Raw genomic sequence first — 23,405 nt, forward strand, 5'->3', positions numbered from 1 at the left:
ATGAATGTTTATAACAGATTTATTCGTAACTGCCCTAAAGTAGAAACAACTTAAATGTCCTTTAGTTAATGAATGGATAAACTGTGGTATATCTGTACAATAGAATATTACTCAACGATAAGGAGGAATAATCTATTGTAGATGCCAACAATATGGATGACTTATAGATGCACTATGCTAAGTGAAAGAAGCCAACTAAGACTACATACTGTTATTATTTCGTGTATGTGGAATTCAGGAAAAGGAAGATCTGTGGAAGTAGAAAACAAATCAGTGGTTGTCAGGTTTTAAGAGTGGGAGAAGGACTAATAGGAGCAGCATGAGGAAATTTTGGGGGGAGTTATGAAGCTGTTTTGTATCTTATTGTGTTGGTTATATGCCTGTGCATTTTGTCAAATTCATAGTACTGAAAGAGTGATTTTTGCTGTATGTAAATGAAAAATAAAACAATTGAATTCATTATTTTCATCTCAAAAACATGGAGGCAAGAAAACAAAACCACCACACTGTTCCTCTATCGGTATTCTCTATTTTGGGTTATTTTGTCATTATACTGAAATGGCTCACACTAAAAACCATGGAGTCATCCTCAACTCCTTTTCTTCCTTACCACATATTCCTTACATTCATTTGGCCTCTAATTCTTATTGAATCAATTTCTGAAATGTTTCTGGAATCAATCTGTCTTCTATATTTTTCAGTGCAGCTACTAATTTAGTTTAGGTCTTTATCATCAAAGCTTGAAACAACCTTCACTTTAATTTCTTTAATTCTATTCCTTAGGATCAAGTCCAGATTTCTTAACCAGATTGCAGGAAGCATATGTTTTCTTACCTACCTTTCCAGCTTTATCTCCTGCCCCTTCTCCCATGCATCCTCTTGTTCAGGTACACTTGATTTCTTACTGTTCCATGTTTATGCCAGGCTTCTTCATGAATTCTGTGTTTACATATATTCCCTCTGTCTGAAATACTTGTTCCCTTCCTTTTCCCCTTTCATCCTCTTCCCTGGCAAATTCTTGCTCATCCTTTAAGACAGGTTAACTGGGAAAACTTTCAGAACTCCCTAAGGCACAGTTAGTTTCTGTGTCTTCTGTGCTCTTGCAGGATTTAATGCTTATGTTTTAGTGTACTTTACTACTTAAAATATAATTTGCCAGCTCATTAATCTAGCTCTTCTATATCAGGGATGGCATATAAATGCCCATCTCTCCTTCTCTCCTTTTTACTTCATAAGTGCTAATTGATTACAGCATTCTCTCTGGCTATACATGGGTATGTCATCAGAATTTATCAGAATAACATTCTAGATAGGCATTAATTATCTCTCATATTAAATTCAAATTGAAACCCTGCTTTAGACTGATTTTTTTAATGTGTAAATGCAGGATAGTTTATAATATTAGTAATTTTGTATTTGTTTCCAATAATAACAAAATATTAATATAATACTAAGAAGTGTTTATAACTCTTTTTCTAAAACTATTATATACATTCAAATATACAATTTTATATTTATATAAAATATATATTTTAAATATACAAGTTTATATTTATATAAAATACATATTTTAAATATACTTATAAAATGTTTATATAAATCTTAATTTTAAAAAAACATTTATAATAAAACTACTTAAAAATAAAGTAGAAGTGGGCTTCCCTGGTGGTGCAGTGGTTGAGAGTCCTCCTGACGATGCAGGGGACACGGCTTCTTGCCCCGGTCTGGGAAGATCCCACATGCTGCGGAGCGGCTGGGCCCGTGAGCCATGGCGGCTGAGCCTGCGGGTCCGGAGCCTGTGCTCCGCAACGGGAAAGGCCACAACAGTGAGAGGTCCGCGTACTGCAAAAAAAAAAAAAGTAGGGGCTTCCCTGGTGGCGCAGTGGTTGAGAGTCCGCCTGCCGATGCAGGGGACACGGGTTCGTGCCCCGGTCTGGGAAGATCCCACATACCGCAGAGCGGCTGGGCCCGTGAGCCATGGCCGCTGAGCCTGTGCGTCCCGAGCCTGCGCTCCGCAAAGGGAGAGGCCACAACAGTGAGAGGCCCGTGTACCACAAAAAAAGAAAGTAGAAGTATTTCAGTATTTTAAAGAACTAATTATACTCTAGTACTGAAAACTGGTAAGGCAGTCATAACTCAGGTCATGACCTGTGTGGCTTTAGTTCTTTAGGCAGTGCCTTAAGTAAATGAAAGAAGACAGACCCCAATAAATATGTGAGGTGTGCTTACTGAAGCCTGATACCATATTTTATTGAAAATAAGACAATTCACTGCTGGTTATTTCTTGATCTTTCCATAAGCTGTAATTTAGAAGTTTTTTACCCAACTATTTCATGATTAGTTCCTGGCTGACAGTAATTTTAAGATGCATCTCACTTACAGAAAGTTTAAAATACCAGGGATGGGGGAGTGCATCTCAGAATCAGTGAAATTAGGGTAATGACTTTGTGTTTAGACCAAAATCTCTTATTTGATAGTTAAGTTCTAAAATATTTGGTCATTTTGCTCCAATTTTGATATGACAGTGAGGAAATGTATTCTTTGTACATAATTTTCAAAATGGGTTTTGTTGGTCTATTTAATCCATGAGCCTGAATTTAATTGCCCTAGAGTAAACATCTTGTGTTGTTTTGAGAGTTATCAGTATCTGTTTTCTTCTCTCCTAATCTTAAGATGCCATGGCTAGTCCAGGGAAAGATAACTATAGAATGAAAAGTTATAAGAATAAAGCCCTAAATCCCCAAGAGATGCGTAGACGAAGAGAAGAAGAAGGAATACAGCTGCGAAAACAAAAAAGGGAAGAACAGGTAGGTGTTTTAAAATATTTAATTCTGTTAACATAAAAACATTATATAAAGAGTTTAGAAGTAGTATTATTATTGCTGCTAATTTTTAGATAATTTTAAATGAAAAAAATATTTTAGGAAATTGAATATGGGTAAATATATTTTTTAATTTATTAGGCTCTAGTAATAATATTAGCAAATTCACGACTCAGAATCCTGTGCTATTTTTAAACACCGACAAGAATGGCTTTTCTGTTCCATTGATAAACCTTTTACATTAATATTTCTGCTCCAGTGCTAAGAAATTTTTACTCTTGAGCCTATTTAGATCACTTCCACTTGTCATTGTAAAATTTGCCCCCTAGAAAAACATTAATTGTATTCATTTATTGCTTTCTGATTTTCATAGCTCTTGCCTCTACATTAATTATAATTTTTTTCCTATGCTATTCATACTGTTCCTCCTATAGTCTATCAGGCAGACCTCGTAGCCTTCTCTGTTTGAACTTTATATATGTGACATAAGGAATAGAAAAATTAAAAGAATGCATCTCAACATTTTTCATTCCAGGATATACCTAAATTTAGAAGTATTCATAAATAATTAGGAGGATATGGTTTTTACATACATGAATTAAAACTAATGTGTAGAAAGGACTAGCAATGAAGAAAGTAGAAAAAGGCCTGTTTTAGAAATATGACTATTTGTCGTTCCCCTATTTGTAGTAGCTAACGTAGTCTCTACTATATTACAGTAGGTACTAAAAAAAAAATCTCTTGAATAAATGAATAGAAAGAGAACTGTGTACAGACTGAGGAACAGCAGAATTTATTTAGCTATCGAAAAGTATGTGATACCAGATTTTTTCATCAATTTTGATTTATGAGATGTACCTATAAATCTTTCTCAGTGACCTGACCATATCTCTTTCCTCCTCTGTTTTTTTTCTTTATATTCACTCCTGAGTTAATAAGCATAGGGTCCTCTTTCCTGAGAGCTGCTCTCTATTCCTTGTTAATCTAATGTACTAACTCTGTTAATATACCACATTATCTCACTCATAAAACAGATTTGCTTTTTAACTAAAATTTTCTTCTTAGACATCTCATAATTTAGTATAGGCATATGTGGTTTTCCAAGTGCTGTAAAATATAAATGTGTACTCTGCTTATGCTACTAGACATTGGTAAAAGACCTGAGATTAAGAAGCAGTCTACAGGACAAGAGCTAATTTAGCCCCAAAACTTCTCATAAATTTGTTATGGTATGATGATTAAGAAATACTAAAATATTCAGAATTTTGAATGATAAAATTATTGTTTTGTTCAGTAAAGGAAAAATATAATTCTATGGGAATTTAGTGTTTTATGGAAAGCTCAATATATTAAGTTATTTCTCTTTATATACAGTTATTCAAACGCCGAAATGTCTCTTTGCCCAGAAATGATGAATCTATGTTAGAAAATCCTATCCAAGATCCGGATATCAGTTCCACTGTACCCATTCCAGAGGTAGATATTACAAAAACGTATTTCAAATTATATTTCAACAGTATTACAGAGATGATACAGCAAAATTACTAATGCAAAATATTTAAATAACAATTGTATTTTCTGTGTTTTAGGAAGAAGTTATTACCACAGATATGGTTCAGATGATTTTTTCTAATAATGCTGATCAACAACTAACAGCAACACAGAAATTTAGAAAGCTGCTTTCTAAAGGCAAGAATTATTTTCAGTATGCTTATTTGATGTTACAAGAATTTGTAATACAGTTTTATTTATTATACTTTTTTATTTTAAGGTGCTTTCTTTGCCAGTAGGTCTTAATTTTTCTCTAAAATATATTTTTAAATAACATCTCTTTTTTAAACATTATATTATCAAAGTAACACATGTTGATTGTAGAATATCTGCAAATATAAAAGGATTTAAAGAAGCAAATATGATCCCAAATTAGTCCCATTGCCAAGAAAGAAAGTTAGAAATACATATTTTAAAATTCTTATAGAAATATTTTTCAGACTTTAAAAAATTTTTATTTTATTTATTTATTTAAATTGAAAGTCTAGAAATAAACCCATACGTCTGTGGTCAAAATCAGCTGATTTTTTTTTAAATTAATTAATTTATTTTCGGCTGTGTTGGGTTGCAGCGAGCAGGGGGCTACTCTTCGTTGTGGTATGTGGGCTTCTCACTGCGGTGGCTTCTCTTGTTGTGGAGCACAGGCTCTTGGCGAGTGGGCTTCAGTAGTTGTGGCGCACGGGCTTAGTTACTCTGTGGCATATGAGATTTTCCTGGACCAGGGCTTGAACCTGTGTCCCCTGCATTGGCGGGTGGATTCTTAACCACTGTGCCACCAGGGAAGCCCTCAGACATTTTTTTTAAATGGCAGCATAACATCAGAGCATGACTGTAAAATGAATAATCATCAATCATATTTTTTTCCAAATTTTTAAAAATTTAATTTGTATTTTATACTGGGGTATAGTTGATTTACAGTGTTGTGTTGATTTCAGGAATACAGCAAAGTGATTCACCAATTTTTGATTATTATAAGCAAAGCTACATAAATCCTTGTATAACCTAAAGCTTCCTTAGTATGAATTTATAAAAGTGAAATCGTGGGTCAAAGGGAATAAACAGTGTATTAATTTACATTCCCATCTTTAGTTTGTGCAGATATTCATTTCACTATATTCTTACCAACACAACTATCTTTAAAAAAGAAAAAGATGGGGGCTTCCCTGGTGGCGCAGTGGTTGAGAATCCGCCTGCCGATGCAGGAGACACGGGTTCGTGCCCTGGTCCGGGAGGATCCCACATGCCGCGGAGCGGCTAAGCCCGTGAGCCATGGCCGCTGAGCCTGTGCGTCCGGAGCCTGTGCTCCGCAATGGGAGAGGCCACAACAGTGAGAGGCCCGCATACCGCAAAAAAAAAAAGAAAAAGATGGTTACATAATAGTGCTTATAGTGTGGCAGTTTTTGAGCACCTAAGTTGAATATTTTTTATCATTGACCTTTAAAATTTATAATTTGCCTATTTATTTTATTTATCCAATTTTATATTGAGTTTATAAAAATTTCTTATTAAATAAAAATTTAACCCTTAGTCTATCTCATCTTTCATACATGGAATTTATAGGATTAGTAATTCTAATTATATTGAGCTGTATACATGAGCTGATAAGATTTTGAAATTGCCCTTGGCTAGCTGCCGCATCTTCCTGAAAGACAAAATTTAGTAACGTATGAGGAATAAAAGACATCTTGTGTTCAGTTCAGCACAGATTACAGGCTATTACCTTTGCTTTCTTATTGTTGTTCTTTTTCATAAGTACCTTTAATTTTCCTTTTCCATCCCTTATCTTCCAAGCAAAAGTAGCTTAGCAATGTTAGGAGACCCTATAAAATTAAGAGTAGCTTCCTCTTCATCACATATTCCACAGTTTTTGTTTTTCTAATTTGGATTTCTTTTTAGTCAGATTAATATTTTTAAATTAAAACATTAATTAAAAAAATAAGTTAAATGTATTAATAGTAACACATCAATAATTTTTACATTACCATATTTTCTTTTAAGATTTCTTTTTGGCATATGTATTATGTTATAACCAACTAACAGAATTAATTTAGATTTAATTGTATTTAAGAATATTAAGAGTTTGCCACCAGTTTTTATACCACAACTTCCCTGTTATTGAATTCTTTAGTCATAAGATTTTATCTTCATTCCTAATTCCTCAGGGTGTTCTGTATCTTTTAAAATATAGTATCTTTTTCATAGATTCAATGATTTTTCTGTTTCTTGTAGTGGGATTATGCTTGCCCAGGTTGGGCATGTGTCAGGAATTATAGATACTTTCTTTTGCTGATTGATGTGAGTTCCTGCCAAATATTTTAGGTGTAGAAGAATATTAGATTTACTATAATTTTCCTTGATCCATCACTGTAAGAAATATGGGGAAGGAGCTAGAACTAGAACTGGAGCTAGAAATAGAACTCCTCTGATTTAAGTCATGATAGTGACCTTTTTCTAGAATCTGTTATTTACTTCCCTATCATGGCCACTCTTATAGATGTAAATCACAAATTGTTCTTTTCTTCAATCCCAGTTTTGTTTCTCCAAGGCTTTTTTGTTGTGGATGACTCTTGATTAGTCTTCAGTGCTGAAGCAGATATTCCTCTATTTTACTTATGTTTACATTGCCATATTGACTAAGTCTTCTCTGTAATAGTTCATCACCTTTATAAGATAAGGTAGGCTATTATTCTGTCAGTATAATATCAGTGTAAAAGTTAAAAGTTCATGATACTTGTTAAATTACTTGATGATCCAAGCACACTTTAATTGCTTTCTTTTAGATGAAAGTAACTGTAAAGTAATTCCCCAGGAAGAGATCATATTTGGGTTCTTAAATCTATCTATATATATACCTATGTCTATATTTCTTTATCTACATATTCAGGTAGTCTCAATACCAACAGTCTCAATACCCACTTCTCCCCACCCTCTAACTAGAAAACCAATTTTCTATGTTTACTTCCTTTTCTCAACCTCCCCTTTCTTCTCTGCTCAAAAAGAGCAAGACAAAATTTTGTCCTTTACAAAAATAAGGGGAAAGTAGATTTAGAATTTTCTTTTGGGAAAAGAGAAAAAACTGGAAGGTAAAGATGGTAATCACAACCTAATAACTTTGTTTTGATTTTTTTAAAGATGGGAATAAAGGCATTAATAATATATATTATTTTATCTTGTTGATGTTTTATAACTATAACAACAGTTTAAGCTATGGTCTGGAATTCACATTTTGAAGAATCCAGACTTTTCATTTAAAACACCCAAACAAAACTTTATAGTTTTAACGCTACTAATTTTGCAGAAATCTCCCAATTTTTGAGCAAGTTAGAAAGATAGCAGATTTGTAGAAAAAAGAAGAAAAGGAAGAAAAAAGTCCATTCCTTTTTTTTTTTTTCCACACCATGCAGCTTGTGGGATCTTAGTTCCCTGACTAGGAATGGAACCCGTGCGCACTGTAGCGGAAATGTGGAGTCCTAACCACTGGACCTCCAGGGAATTACCAAGAAGTCCATTCCTAAATAAATCTTTCTTAACAGTTGAGAACACGATTTCTAAGATTTAAACTGACTTAAAACTTAATAATAAGGTTTTTCTATATCAAACAAGCAGGATTTGTAGACATTTTATGGTTATCATTCATTTATTAATTCTACTGATTAAACATTATTTATGATCAGTAACATACTCAAACAGGAGTTAAGAAAAGGAAGAGTCAAAAGTGGAAATGAGATTTCTCTCATGTAACCAGGTGGACAGATAGCTCAGACAAATTTGGGTGGTGGGTACAGGGCAAGGGGAAGGAATAAGCATAGTGATATTAGGAGTTTGGTTTTATTTATGCTACATTTTAAAGAAGCTGTGGGGGAAAAATATAACCATAAGCACTTAAAAATGTGGTACAGAATCTAGGAAGGAAGAATTTATGGAGGTTAGATTTGTGAATGGCAAGTGATAACTGAATTAGCGAAATAGAAATAAGATAGAAATAGATTTTCTAGGAGGGGATTTCCTAGAAATAAATTTTCTAGGAGGAGAATAAATAATGGAGAAAACTAACCCAAAGGAACAACAGCGTAGAAGTTCCTGGAGAACCACAAGAGTGTACTTGTTGCTGAAGCCAAGGGAGGAGAAAGAATTCTTGGTACTTATATTGTTGGGAGCTGAAATATCTTTGTTTTGTTTTGGCTGTGCCCTGCGGCATGTGGGATCTTAGTTCCCCGACCAAGGATCGAACCCGCGCCCCCTGCATTGGAAGCGCAGAGTCTTAACCTCTGGACCGCCAGGGAAGTCCCAGAAATATCTTTTTTTTCAATTTACATATCTTTGTTTTAAAATTTCTTAGAGATTTTATGATTCTCAAAAGTCCTCAGCATTTCTTGAGAATTTATCAAGAATTCTAGGTAGTTCAATATCACTTTTGTAAATAATAAATAATACCCTGACAAAATAGAACCTATCTAGCTGAAAGACATTAGGCAATTCATGGTTGATAGTGAAAGAGACATCCCTGGAAATTGGAATATGGTTATGAAGAATTAGAAGACACATTATCCTTCGATTGGTATTTTGAGTATTGGACTGAAATATTCCCATATTGTGAAGGTGACCTCCTAAATAGCCTTCAATTTATGAATTATAAATATTTGTATAGGAAATATTTTAAAATTTTCTTATTATTATGGTAATGAAAAACAATTTGCTTTTTTTTTTTTTTGCATTACATTGCAATTATTAGAAAGTTTATTTTCTTCAGCTACATCCAGCTAAGAGTTTTAAACTGGATCAGTGAAACCTAGGAAAGAGTTATTTTATGTGCCCTGTTAATTGGCATAGGGTCCAGATCATTGTGTTTTTGTGTCTATGTAATAACTTAATTCTTTTTTAATTTTCAGAACCTAATCCACCAATTGATCAAGTTATACAGAAACCAGGAGTTGTGCAGAGATTTGTGAAATTTCTTGAAAGAAGTGAAAATTGTACATTGCAAGTGAGTTCTGTAGTTTACTTTCTTAATCTTTTTCTAGAAATGACATAGGATTAATGTGTCTAGTGAAAGCAGCTTCTACAGTACTGAGTATATTGTAAACATTCAGTAAATACTTGGCAATTAAAGGTGGTGCTACCTGTCTTGCCTTGGTCAAGGTTGCAATGCTAATTTTTTCTGGGAACTTATTTAATTAAACAATTTTGGGAAAAATATATAAAATCATTCCTAATGTTAAGAAAAATTTTGTAGTTGTCAACCTTTAATAACTTTTGTTTTAGAAAACCATAAACCAAAATGTTAATTTAATGGTTAAATTTTTTTTTGGCTCTTAGCTAACTAAAGTTGTAACTTTTTAGTAAAAACTCTTGTACCTCTTAAAAATTTTAATCTGATTGATTAGTTCTTTTTTTGAAAAAAGAAAGAATCAGTATAATCTACTTAAAATGTGACCAAAGTTAGGTTTGTCCTAAAGAGCATTGCTTCTCAGTCATACTATAGTGTAAATTTTAATATGTCTTCCAAATAATTGGCTACTAAGAGTAAATTACTGAAGTTTTCAGGTATTTTACTGTTTAAGATTGTTCTTCCTGACTTTTGTTGCTATAAATATTCTTAAGTAAGTGTACAGGGTGGAATTATATCTATCAGGAATTGCACAAGACCTACACCTAATTTCTCAATGCTCTTGTTGGTCATGGAGGACTTTTACTAGTATTTGAGTAATAGTTGTTGAAATTACAACTTAGAATTGTGTTCCACTTATCTGAGTAATTTGGCAAAGGTCCTCACATCTAGGTATAAGCAAAGGATTGTGTTGAACCTGTGACTATTAACCATCATGAGCTTTATGCTGAAAAATTGTTGAGAATGTTTACAACAAGAGTGTCTGAGGAAAAGATCCTTTTTATCCATAGTATAGTCTTATTGTCAATTAGTGTTCAGAGTCTTTAGGTGATAGTGTTGAAAGGACCTGGAGATCATGATCTAATCCATTTGCCTTATTCATAAGCTCTGAGTCCAGACTAAAACCTAAGCCTCCTGATAACTAGTTTATTATTTGGCTCTTTAATTCTAAGTGATTGAAAGAAGAAATGAGTGAATATGAATGAATAAAATTGAGTGTTAGTTTAAGCAATACATTGTATAAGGCATTGTAGTTAAAAACTTGAGTAAGATATTGTCCCTCTCTGCAGAAATTCTTCACTCTGTTGGGAGAGACAGACACATAAACAGATCTGTGATACCATAGTACAGTTAGTGCTAACAAAACAATATACAGAATGCTTTGGGAGCACAGAGAACATGGCAACTTATCTGGGATTTTTTTTGGTTTAGTAGTGTCGCATGGCTAGTCTTGACGGTGAATGAGAGTTTAACAGGCTGAAAAAAGGAAATTAATTTCAGGTTGTGAGAATAACATGTGCAGAGAGCATGCAGTATTCAAGAAGAATATTGGGGATTTGAGTGTTTATTAATCATTATACTTGAAACCTAATGAAATTCAGCAGTATGCTCTTGGGGCAGCTATATGCTGTGCCATATTATCCAAGTTCATATGAAATATGCTAGTTTGAAACATTGATCTAATAGGGAGGCCTCAAACTGGGGGCCTACATGCCAGATTGGCCCACAAACAAATTTTGTTTGGCCTGCACATGTTTTAACAGATATCTGCTAATAATGAACTCTTTGACCTTGAACAAATCACCTAAATGTCTGGACTTATAATTTTCTTATTTCTTAAGTGAGGAGGTTAGGACTAGATGTTGCCTAGGGAAACAAAAATACCTTTTATGATTCTAATAGATATACTATTACTCTATTAAGTAGTGTCTCATTTATTTTTACACTGCTTCTTTTAGAATACCTGGCTCCCTAATTGTAAATATTAGGAGTTTTATGAATTATAAATTCAAATGTGTTCATTTATTACTCATGATTTTGTAAATTTTTATTATATTCTTCTCAGTTCTTATTTTTCCAGATTGAAGAGTCCTTTTTTTAAAATAAAGCATTTTTACCTATCAAATCTCATTTCACATTAAATCTTATTAATCGTAAGTCAGTCTTTCTCTCTGACTTGTTCAGCTAAGTCTTTACTCCCTCTCTTCTTCCTTTCTTCCCCTTTCTGACATTTTTTGGGTGCTTTCATTTATTCTACTTTTATTTTTCCTTAGTTTGAAGCTGCATGGGCATTAACTAATATAGCATCTGGAACTTTTCTACATACCAAAGTAGTGATTGAAACTGGGGCTGTTCCAATTTTTATCAAACTCCTTAATTCAGAGCATGAAGATGTTCAAGAACAGGTAAGTTTCTAATTTGACCTATTAAATCTGCTGGATTTTAACTTTCTCTTGAAAGTACCATTTGCGATTATGGTTTGAAATTCAGTTTTACCAAGTTGCCTGTGCATTACATTTATTAGAATACAATAATTTCTGTTTACTGTCAAATTAGAAGGAAGGAAGAATAAACTGTCTTAGGCATAATCCTGGGTTTTGTAAACATGGGATCTTAGCTATTGGGAATTGCTATTCCCATTTATAAAAGAGCATACTGAGACTCAGAAAAGTTAGTAATTTACCCAAAGTCACAGTGAATGGCTAAACCAAGTTTTAAACCTGGGCCAGTCTGATTCCTTGTTCTTTGCATGTATGTAGATTATTTCATTGTTTCTTTTTAATATATCACATTACTTTGAATGAACCATTTTAGATTAAACTTTCTCATAGTTGCTGTAACAGGGAAAATTTAATCACATATAATTTGTTCCATCCAGAGAAAGTCAAATGTTTTTATATTTTCATTTTGGATCATTTTCATGCAAATTGATTTGTAGATCTCTCTACCATTCCATCTGTTTGTTTATATTTTTATTTTTATGTGTATATTGTTTTCCCACTTAACACTAGTATTGAGAGCCTTTTCATACGGCATTAATTATTCTTCCAAGAAAATTTTACTTATTACTCATTATCCATTCAGGTAGGTACCATAATTTATCTGTTCCTCAATAGTTGTACATTTGAGTTATTTCTAGCTTATTAGTGTTAATAATACTGTGAATGAACACCATTATATATTGGTCTTGATATTAATACTTGACATATATATGTACCTCTTGATTATTTCATTAGGGAAAAATGACTTTACTCAAAGAAAACATTTTTAAGTTCTTATTGCATATTTCAAAGTAGACTTCCAAAAGTGTTAATGAATTTATATCCCTACCAACAAAATACTTCACAGGTTACAAAATGTCATCACTTTAAAAAATTTTTCTTTAAAAAATAGACAATAAACCTAGGTCTAGAGTAGATGTTAAAAATATTAACACATATTTTAGATGTTAAGATAAAATTTTCCCAATTGGAAAAGTAACTTAATGTCTACTTTCGTACTTATATGAAAAGCCTGAAATGAGAATATAATGATCATTTGCATTTGTGTAATTTCTCCTCTAATTGAAATTTAATATTTGAATAATCTTTTACTACCATTTATTTAAGCTGGACTAACTCTAAACTTATTTTTCAAGCATCAATTCAAGCCAATTCTCACATTAGCTTTACCTTCCTTTTCTATGCTTTGTCTGTCCTTCCTTTTTTCTTTTACAAGTCAGTCCCTTCCCAGTGAGTGGATTCCTTGGCATAGGTAATTGGAAGATTCACTAAATATAGACATACAGTTGACCCTTGAACAACAACAGGTTTGAACTGCGTGGTTCACTTACACATGGATTTTTTTGTAATAAATACATACTACAGTACTATGCAGTCTGAGGTTGGTTGAATCTACAAATGCAGAACCTTGGATAAGGAGGGCCAACTGTAAAGTTATACATGGATTTTTGACTGTGCAGGGCTTGGTGCCCCTCACCCCCTCATTGTTCAAGGGTCAACTCTATTTTGTCTCTCTATGTAGATTCAGAGTAGACAGACTACCTCTCTGTTGAACAGAATAAACATTTCACTAGCATGTAAGAAAAAGTTTTTAAGTGCCCTATGCTTCAATTTGACTAAAAATATTATTAAAGGTACTTTTAAAGTTTTCCTTTCTTGTTTCCTACTAGCATGTTTTGTTTTAACATCTTGAAAACTATCACTTTTTTCCTTCTACACTAAAATCTCATTCTTAAGAGAGAGCATCTTATTTAAGATACTGTCATAAAAGAATCTTTTTTTTCTTATTTTTCTAAGGCTGTTTGGGCACTTGGTAATATTGCTGGTGACAATGCAGAATGCAGAGATTTTGTTTTGAATTGTGAAATACTTCCACCTCTTTTAGAGTAAGTACTTTAATTTTATCATGATTAAATACTACTTTGGGAAAAGCAAACTGTTTTCTACACTATATTACTACATACACAATTAAGTTCTTCAGTGATACTTTTAAATTTCGCTTATGTTTATCCAAGCCTGAAATAGCTTGAAAGTATGTAAAACTAACAAAAAAAATTTTCCAATTGTATCATATCTGTCTTTTATGTTCTCTTAAGCCACACTTCACAGTGGTCCTTACTTACTTGATGCTTACTGTGCTAAAATAATTATTCTACAAAACAAGGATAAGTAGTGGTTTTTTTTTTGCGGTACGCAGGCCTCTCACTGTTGTGGCCTCTCCCGTTGCGGAGCACAGTCTCCAGATGCACAGGCTCAGCGGCCATGGCTCACAGGCCCAGCCGCTCCGCGGCATTTGGGATCTTCCCGGACTGGGGCACGAACCTGTGTCCCCTGCATTGGCAGGTGGGCCTTCAACCACTGTGCCACCAGGGAAGCCCAATAGTAGTTTTTAATACAATAAAAATTTAAAAGTTGCTAAAGCAGGGAGTATTTAATACATGAACAGATGATGTATTGAGGATGTCAGGTTTTCATATTTGATTTTGAAATGTTCAGAGAACAAAGAGTTTTCTTTCAGAATTAGAATTTTACTTAAAATGACTTAGCTAGTGGTTTCTTTTTCAAATACCTTATATATTTTTTTAAAAAAGAAATTACCCTATAATGTAAGGTTCTTTACAGAAATGACATAAAATTATTTGAAAGATAGGTTTCTTTATCTATGTTTGTTATCATTTACTAAGAGGATTTTTATTTAGGCTAAATGCCAGTGTAAATAGTGAAAAAGGAAAAACTAATTGAGGAGAGGACTGAAAGGGAAAATTTTACTCATCATTTCTAGGCCATTCTCCATCCTTTCCAAGCTGAGAATGTGGATAGTAAGAATAAATTTTTAGATACGATTTTGCAAAAGATATTTTATTATTTTGGAGAACATAACTTTCCATGGACCAAATGGATTTCTCAGCATCATTTCACTCAACTAACATTGAGTACCTACTATGTGGAGGCCACTGAACCACTTGTGATTTCATTTACTTTGGGCTTATCCAGAGTTAAGCTTTATGGTATTTGAGAATTTAGTTGAGCCATGAAGGAGAACACTGATTCAGGGTTCAATATCAGAGCTATTTTGAAGTTCATACTATTAAAAGCATCTCTTAAATTTTCAATTTGAGACTTTTTTGGCCTGATTATATGGTTTGTAGATTAACTGTGAGCACTTTGTTTCTCTTTTCATTTTTGCTCTCTGTCTCTAGGTCATTTTATTATTTGTTAGTATCTCAAGTTGGTAATGGTTTATGGAATAGTAAGTAAGTATTTATTAGTTCTAATCCCTTTAAATGTTCTAAGGAGCTTTTAATTATGACTAAAGAAACCAAACTAAAAAATAAAACTAATGACAAACAAACAGTACCCAGCCATGTAGTCCTGGTTATAAACATAATAAATTTCAGAAAAAGAGTAGGTTTAGAAAGTTTCAAAGGTTCATTAAAAAATTGAGAAAGGTCGTAAAAAGGAAGTTATGTCAAGTTAGCTGCCAGATGTTCTCACTGTAGTTGGTCAAAAGGAAAAATGGTATTAACTTAAAAAAGATTATGGATAATCTGTAGTTCACATTGAAATTCACATTTAGCTAATGCTTAAGTATACATAAAATTTCTATTAATATAACATGGTTTTATCAATTCTGCCTTGGGGAGTTTCAATTTGTTTTATTCTCAGTAAATATAAGCCTTTTGCTACTATGGACTTTCTATACTGATATAGCTTTGTTGTTTTAATTTAATTCAACTTTAATTTATAATACAGCAAACCTGGACAAGAAAAGATTTGCAATTTCTCATGATAATCCCATTAATACAAGTGAAGAAAAATAGTATACATCACAGCTTGGCCAACTACAGTCTTCAGGCCAAATTTGGCTTGTCCCCTGTTTTTGAAAATTAAATTTTATTGGAACATAGTCACATCAGTTTGCTTACTTAATGTCTATGGATGCTTTCATGCTACATCAGCAGAGTTCATAGTTGTAACAGAGAAAGGCCTGTGAAGCCAAAAGTGTTTACTGAAAAAGTTTGTCAACCCCTGATAAGAAAATCAGTGTAACTAATTTATTTCTAAATGAGTTATGGTTTTAGGAGGCTTCAAAGACTGTTTATAGGAAAACCTTTAGAACATATTTTTTTTTGTGTGTAAAATATACACAGTATAAAATTTGCCATTTTAAAGTGTACAATTTACTGCCATTAAGTACATTCATAGTGTTTTGCAATCATAACCACTATCTAGTTCTAGAACTTTTTATCACCCCAAACAGAAACCCCAATACTCATTAAGCAGTCACATCCCTTTTTTCAAGTGCCTCAGTCCTTGGAAACCACTAATCTGCTTTCTGTCTTTATGTATTTACCTATTCTGGATATTTCATCTAAATGAAATCATTATAGTGTGTGACCTTTTGTGTCTGGCTTCTTTCACTTACCGTATGGTTTTTAGGGTTCATTCATATGGTAGCATGTATCAATACCTTGTTCTTCTTATAGCTAAATAATATTCCATTGTATGGATGTACCACATTTTGTGGTACATTCGTCAGTTGATGGTCATTTGGATTATTCCCACCTTTTGACTACTGTAAATAGTACTCCTATGAACGTTCGTGTACAAGTTTTTGTTTGAACACCAGTTTTCAATTCTTTTTAGGTATTACCTACCGGTGGAATTGCTGGGTAATGTAGTAACGCTATCTTTAACTTTTTAGGAACCACTAAACTTTTTCCACAGTAGCTGCACCATTCTACATTTCCACCAGCAGTGTGTGAGGGTTCCAGTTTCTCCACTTTGTCACCAACATTTGTCTGTTATTTTGATTTAAGCCATCCTAGTGGATGTGAGGTGGTATCTCATTTTGCTTTGATTTGCATTTCTTAATGACACTGAACATCTTTTCATACGTTTGTTGGCTATTTGTGTTATCTTCTTTGGAGAAATATCTAAGTCCTTTGCATATTTTTAAATTCAGTTATTTGTCTTTTTGTTGTTGCGTTGTAAGAATTCTTCATATATTCTGGATAGATTCTTCTCAGATATATGACTTTTAAATATTTTTTGCATTCTCTGGTTTGTCTTTTCACTCTTAATAATTTCCTTGATTCACAAAGTTTTAAATTTTGATGAAGTCCAATTTATCTGTTTTTTACCTTTGTTGCTTATGTTTTAGGGGTCATTTGTAAGAAACCATTGCCAAATCTAGGGTCATGAAACCCTTTTGTTTTCTTCTAAGAGTTTTATAGTTTTATCTCTTATATTTGCATTTTTGATCCATCTTGAGTTATTTTTTTTTATATGACATGAGGTATATGTGGACGTCCACTTGTTCCAGCATGATTGGTTGAAGAGACTGTTCTTTCCTCATTGAATGGTCTTGGCACCCTTGGTGAATATGAGTTGACCATCCATGTGTGAGTTTACTTCTGGATTCTTACATTCTGTTCCATTGATCTGTACGTCTGTCCTTATGCCAGTAACTGTTGTGATTACTGTAGCTTTCATGGTAAGTTTTGAAATCAGGAGGTGTGAGTCCTTAGTTTACCTTTAATTTTTTTTCCATGTTTTAGCTATTCAAGGTTCCTTGTAATTCCATGCGAATTTGATGCCTCACTTTTCCATTTCTAAAAAATACCATTGGCATTTTGATAGTGATTGCATTGAAACTGTATATCACTTATCACTTTGTGGAGTATTTCTGTCATAACAAAATCAAGTCTTCCATCTGTGAACATGTGATATCTTTTAATATAATTAAGTATTCATTAATTTCTTCAACAATATTTCATAGTTTTTACTGTACAGGTCTTGGTTAAATATCATCTTTAAGTATTTTATTCTCTTTGATGCAATTTTAGATGCAGTTATTTCTTGGATTTTTTGAGTTGTTCAGTACCCAGTATATAGAAATACAGTTGATTTTTGTGTGTTGATCTTGTATCCTGCACCATTGTTGAACTCATTTATTAGCACTATTAGTTTTTTGTGTGGATTTTTTTGGATTTCTATATATAAGGTCATGTCACCTGTGAATAGTGATAATTCTTCCTTTCCAATTTGGATGCCTTTTCTTTCTTTTTATTGCCTGATTGCTCTGGCTAGAGCTTCCAGTACAGCATTGCATAAAAGTGGCAAAAGCAGGTATCTTTGTCTTGTTTTTTATCACTCTTTCACCATTGAGAATGATGTTAGCTGTGGGTTTTTCATAAATATCCTTTATCATATTGAGGTGGTTTCCTTATATTCCTAGGTTGTTGAATGTTTTTATCATGAAAAGGTGTTGGGATCTGTTAAACGCTTTTTCTGTGTCAATTGACATGATATGTTTTTTTCCTTCATGCTATTACTGTGATTTATTATATTGTTTGCTATTGTTCATTGAATCATCTTTGCATTCCTGCGATAAATCCCATTAGTTCATAGTGTATAATCCTTCTAATATATTGCTGGATTCAGTTTCCTAGAATTGTGTTAAAGATTTTTCGTATCTACTAGGAATATACATACATACTTGTGATGTCTTTGGCTTTGATATCAGGGTAATGCTGGCCTCATAAAACAAGGTAGGAATGTTCTCTTCTATTTCCTGGAAGAGTTTGAGAAGGATTTAATTCTTCTTTAATGTTTAGTAGAATTTACCAGCGAAGCCGTCTCGTGCTGGACTTTCCTTTATTGGAAAGATTTTGATTACTGGTTCAGTATCTTTTATTGTTATATATCTATATAGATTTTCTGTTTCATCTTGAGTCAGTTTGGTAGTTTATGTGTTTCTGAGAAATTGTTCATTTCTTCTGGGTTATCCAGTTTGTTGGCTTACAATTGTTCATAGTATTCTCTTATAATTATTTGTATTTCTGTAAGATAAGTAGTAATATCCCCACTTTCATTCCTAATTTAAGTCTTTTTTTCTTTGTCAGTCTAGGTAAAGGTTTGTTTATTTTGTTGAGTTTTCTTTCAAAGTATCAGCTTTTGATTTAGTTCATTTTCTCTAGTGTTTTTCTCTTCTCTATTTCATTTATTTCTGCTCTTTATTATTGCCTTCCTTCTGCTAGCTTGGGGTTTTGTTTGCTCTAATTTTTTTTAGTTTCTTAATTAAGATGAATGTTTATGTTATATTTTTTTGAGATCTTCTTTTTTAATGTAGGTGTTTTCAACTATAATTTTCCCTCTGAGCTTTCACTGCATTCTGTAGGTTTTAGCATGTTGGGTTTTCATTTTCATTTATTTCAAAGTATTTCCTAATTTCCTTGTGACTTTTTTTGACCCATTGGTTGTGTAAGAGTATGTTCCTTAGTATCCGCATATTTGTGAATTTTCCAATTTTCCTTCTTTTAGTAATTTTTTTGTTTCATTCCGTTGTGCTCTATATGATTTCAATCTGAAAATATATCAGATTTGCTTTGTGATCTAACATAGAGTGTATCCTGGAGAATGTTCCATGTGCACTTGAGAAGAATATATATTCTGCTGTTAATGAGTAGAGTGTTATATAGGTGTCTACTATAATTAGTTGGTTTATAATGTCGGTGAAGTCCAGTATTTTCTTATTGATATTCTGTCTAAGTGTTCTACCTATTATTGAAAACTATATTGAGGTTTTTAACTGTGATTCTATAGCTGTCTATTTCTCCTTTCAACTCTGTCAGTTTTTGCTTTGTATACTTGCTCTGTTGCTATGTGTTATAACTTCATGATGGATTGTCATTCTTATCAATATATAATGTTCTTCTTTATCTCTTAAACAATTTTTGACTTAAATCCATTTTTCTCATGCTAGTATAGCTCCCCTGGCTCTCTTTGGATTATTATTTGCATGGAATGTTTCTTCCACCCTTTCACTTTCAACCTGTTTGTATGTTTGAATGTAAAATGAGTGTCTTGTGAGTGTGTTACAGATGGTTCATGAATTGTTTTTGTTTATTTCTGTTTTTTTAATGCATGCTGCCAGTCATTGCCTTTTTATTCTAAGTCAAAAGTTTAGTTCCTTTACATTCAGTGTAAATACTAATGGGGAAGTACTTCTACCATTTTGTTGTTTTCTATGTGTCTTATGGCTTAAATCTTTTTTTGTTCTTCAGTTCCTTCCTTCTTGCCTTCTTTTGTGTTTAATTGATTTTTTTTTGCTAATATACTGTATTGATTTCCTTCTCATTTCCTTCTTAGTATATTTTTTAGTCATATTCTTAATGGTTAATCTAAGGAGTACAACTAACATCTTAAACTTACAACAACTTTGAATTTATACCAATTTAGTCTCAATATTATACAAAAAGTCTGTTCCTTTATGTCTCTGTCCTACAATAAGTTACTATTGTCACAAATTACATTATTAAACATTGTGTGCCTGTTAACATAGATTTGTAATTATTGCTCTATGTATGTATCTTTTAAATCATAGAAAAAAGAGAAATTATAAACCAAAAATAAAACAATACTGCCTTTTACATTTACCTGTGTAGTTATTTTTAGTGGTGTTATTTCTTCATATAGTCTTGAGTCATTATTTATTGTCCTTTTATTTCAGGACATTTTAGTTATTATAGTTATTCTTATAAAGCAGATCTACTAGTGATGGAATTTCCTCAGCTTTTGTTGTTCCTTCATTTTTGAAGTGTAATTTTGCTGGATATAGAATTCTTCTTTGACAGTTTTCTTTCAGCCCTTTAAATATATTATTGCCTTCTGTCCTCCATGGTTTTTGATGACAAATCAGATATTGATCTTAATGAGCGAGTTCCCAGTTTGGCAAAACAAAGGCAAGCCCTTCATTGGTCCTTCAGGGAGTACCCAGACAGGTCAAAACAGAGAAACGCAATTCCTTGGAAACAGTCTCCATAGCCCCTTTTGGAAGCAGAACTCACAGTGGGAACTCCAGCTTTTGTCTTCAAGCCTGCTTCCAGGCTGGGGAGGGGATTGGGCAAAGGCAAGTTATATTGCCAGAAAGCTCTCCTACCACATTTCAGCCCCTTCCTGACTAAAAGTTTACTTGCTTATTGTGAACTTTTACTTTCTTGGAGAGTTCTGGTAAAGTTGATTCTGACAGAGTTTGCAAAATTTTTTTGGTGTTTCGGGGAAGGATAGGCCCCCAGAGTTCCCTTCTCTACCATTTTTGCTGAAGTCACTCCAGAACAAGAATTGTTTTTAAAGCTAGGTTCTCTGTACTTCTAGCAGGTTGATAGCAGATTGCAGATGAAAATGCTAAGATAGGCAATCTGTTTAATACAAAACAAAAGAAAACAATCTCTTCTCAACAGCTGATCTTCATTCAGTTTGACTCTGTAGTCCTTACTTCATGAATTTGTATAGTGTATTCTTTTCACGGTTAAAAAAATTAATCTAATAATTACTCTTTTAAAAATATATAGAAATTAATAAGTCAGTTTACCATGGCACTCTTTATTTTGAACATGTTTTATATTTTATAAGAATCCATTCAGGTCATATTTTTTAAAATTTCAAAATTTTAATATGTTTATTAAAATATGTTTATTTTTGTTTCTGGAAAGATAATGAATTTTTAAAAATCCCTTTTCCTATTTTACCAGATCAGTTTGAATTCCTTATAAAATATATTAATAACTTTTATGTTATGATAGTAGAAAATAGCTAAAGAGGAAAAATGAATGTGAAGTGACAATTCCTTTTTTCTTTTTCTTGGCAGGTTATTAACAAATTCAAACAGACTTACAACAACCAGAAATGCAGTATGGGCCCTCTCAAATTTATGTAGAGGCAAAAATCCTCCTCCAAACTTTAGTAAGGTATTTGTAAAATACACAAATTAAGGAATCTTTCTACATAAACTTTTAAGTCTCCTTATTATAGATTTTTAGAGATTAAAGGGACTTTACTCTTTTTTTAGTAATTATTTTTTTTATTGACTAGACAATATTTGCACATACATAAAATCAAAAGATATACAATGGAAAGGCTCGCTTTATTTTCCAAAAAACAATGTCTGCCAAATATCTAAGACTGAATAATGATTAACAGTCTTTTAAGTAGAAATGGTATTCCCATGGGAAAAAATAGCTAATTCAGCTTGTAACTCAAATGAGTGTTTTTCCTAGGGATCACCATCTTACTTTTTTGATATGCAGAAGTGCTCTATGTGTATTTCCCATTTTATCTCACAATATATTCAAAAGACATGTATTCAAGTGTTGAGATTTAATAAAATTAGTAATTTTTACTGCTTCTTCAAGGTTATTCTTCCTCCCCACTTTTAACTACAAGTGTGTGGACATGAAGAATACAAAGATCTGTGGTACATTTTGGTATCACTGATTTGATTTGTGCAAATGTGCTGATAGTTTTACCCACCTTTTTTTTTTTTAACGTCTTTATTGGAGTATAATTGCTTTACAATGTTGTGTTAGTTTCTGCTGTATAACAAAGTGAATCAGTTATATGTATACATATATCCCCATATCCCCTCTTTCTTGTGCCTCCCTCCCACCTTCCCTATCCCATCCCTCTAGGTGGTCACAAAGCACCAAGCTGATCTCCCTGTGCTATGCAGCTGCTTCCCACTAGCTATCTATTTTACATTTGGTAGTGTATATATGTCAGTGCTACTTTTTCACTTCGTCCCAGCTTACCCTTCCCCCTCCCCGTGTCCTCAAGTCCATTCTCTACGTCTGCATGTTTATTCCTGTCCTGCCCCTAGGTTCATCAGAACCTTTTTTTTTTTTTTAGATTCCATATATATGTGTTAGCATACGGTATTTGTTTTTCTGACTTACTTCACTCTGTATGACACCCACCATTTCTTCTATACTTTTCATGCAAATGTCAACAAAATGAAAAAGGCCAATTATGTGTTAGTATAATTATGAAAATAGTTTTGGCATTAAAGACCCCCTAAAGTTTTCAAGGGGGTCCATGGACCACACTTTGAGAGCCACTGCCCTATGACACTGCTTAATATCTACCTAATTCCCTCATCTTTAAGTCTTTGCTTAGAAGTTACCTGTTCCATGAGCTCTACCCTAACTACTGTATTCAGTGTAATCTATCACTATCCCCCAGCCACGAACTCCTATATTTTACTCTCATTTTTTCTTAACACCTTTTAACATAATATGTGTTTATTATTTATATTAACTTAAAAAAAATCTTCCTCTAAAGCATAAACTCTTTATAGGAATCTTGATCATTTTTGTCTACTTACGTATTCCAAACTTACAGTGTAATATCACATTAATAGGGCTTAAGACTTTTGTTAAGTAAATTTTCTGTGATTTTCTATGGAGAGATTCCTTTATCATTCACATTTTTTTGAAATTTTATTTCCACAGTCATATTTTATATTCTCAACAATAATTTTGTTTGTTCTTTGATTGCTCATCTTTATGTAGAATTTTGTTCTTTTATGGTTTCAGCAAATTTTCTTATCTGTGGATTTATAATTTTTGAAGTTTTCTTTTTTCTGATGTCCCTCTACATTTTTGTTTTGTTTATGGTTTGTTTGTCTTGATCTCTTTCCTACTGGAGGCTCTCCTCATATATCTGGTGATCCTTGACATGCTGGAAATACTCAGGAGGCAGGCACTAAAAAGCTGATTGGAAGATGGGTGTACAGGCTTGTTATCTTATGGGCTTCATTGTAGAATAATTGGACAGCAAAACCATATTTTCTCTGAGGAACTC

The 23,405-nt window shown here is 32.8% G+C and overlaps 1 protein-coding gene across 2 annotated transcripts in view; it reads left to right on the forward strand.

The window, feature by feature from the left end:
• KPNA5 (karyopherin subunit alpha 5) overlaps positions 1-23,405 on the forward strand; it is a 43,953-nt gene that overhangs the window by 2,840 nt on the left and 17,708 nt on the right. For both annotated transcript variants that reach the window (XM_059083333.2, XM_067011708.1), the window contains exons 2-8: positions 2,674-2,807; positions 4,197-4,298; positions 4,412-4,511; positions 9,263-9,357; positions 11,535-11,666; positions 13,560-13,648; positions 21,415-21,514. In XM_059083333.2, coding sequence (XP_058939316.1) covers positions 2,679-2,807; positions 4,197-4,298; positions 4,412-4,511; positions 9,263-9,357; positions 11,535-11,666; positions 13,560-13,648; positions 21,415-21,514 — 747 coding nt within the window. In that variant the 5' untranslated portion in view covers positions 2,674-2,678. The remainder of the gene's footprint in view (positions 1-2,673; positions 2,808-4,196; positions 4,299-4,411; positions 4,512-9,262; positions 9,358-11,534; positions 11,667-13,559; positions 13,649-21,414; positions 21,515-23,405) is intronic.

Source organism: Kogia breviceps, chromosome 13, assembly GCF_026419965.1.
Source record: "Kogia breviceps isolate mKogBre1 chromosome 13, mKogBre1 haplotype 1, whole genome shotgun sequence".
NCBI lineage: Eukaryota > Metazoa > Chordata > Mammalia > Artiodactyla > Physeteridae > Kogia > Kogia breviceps.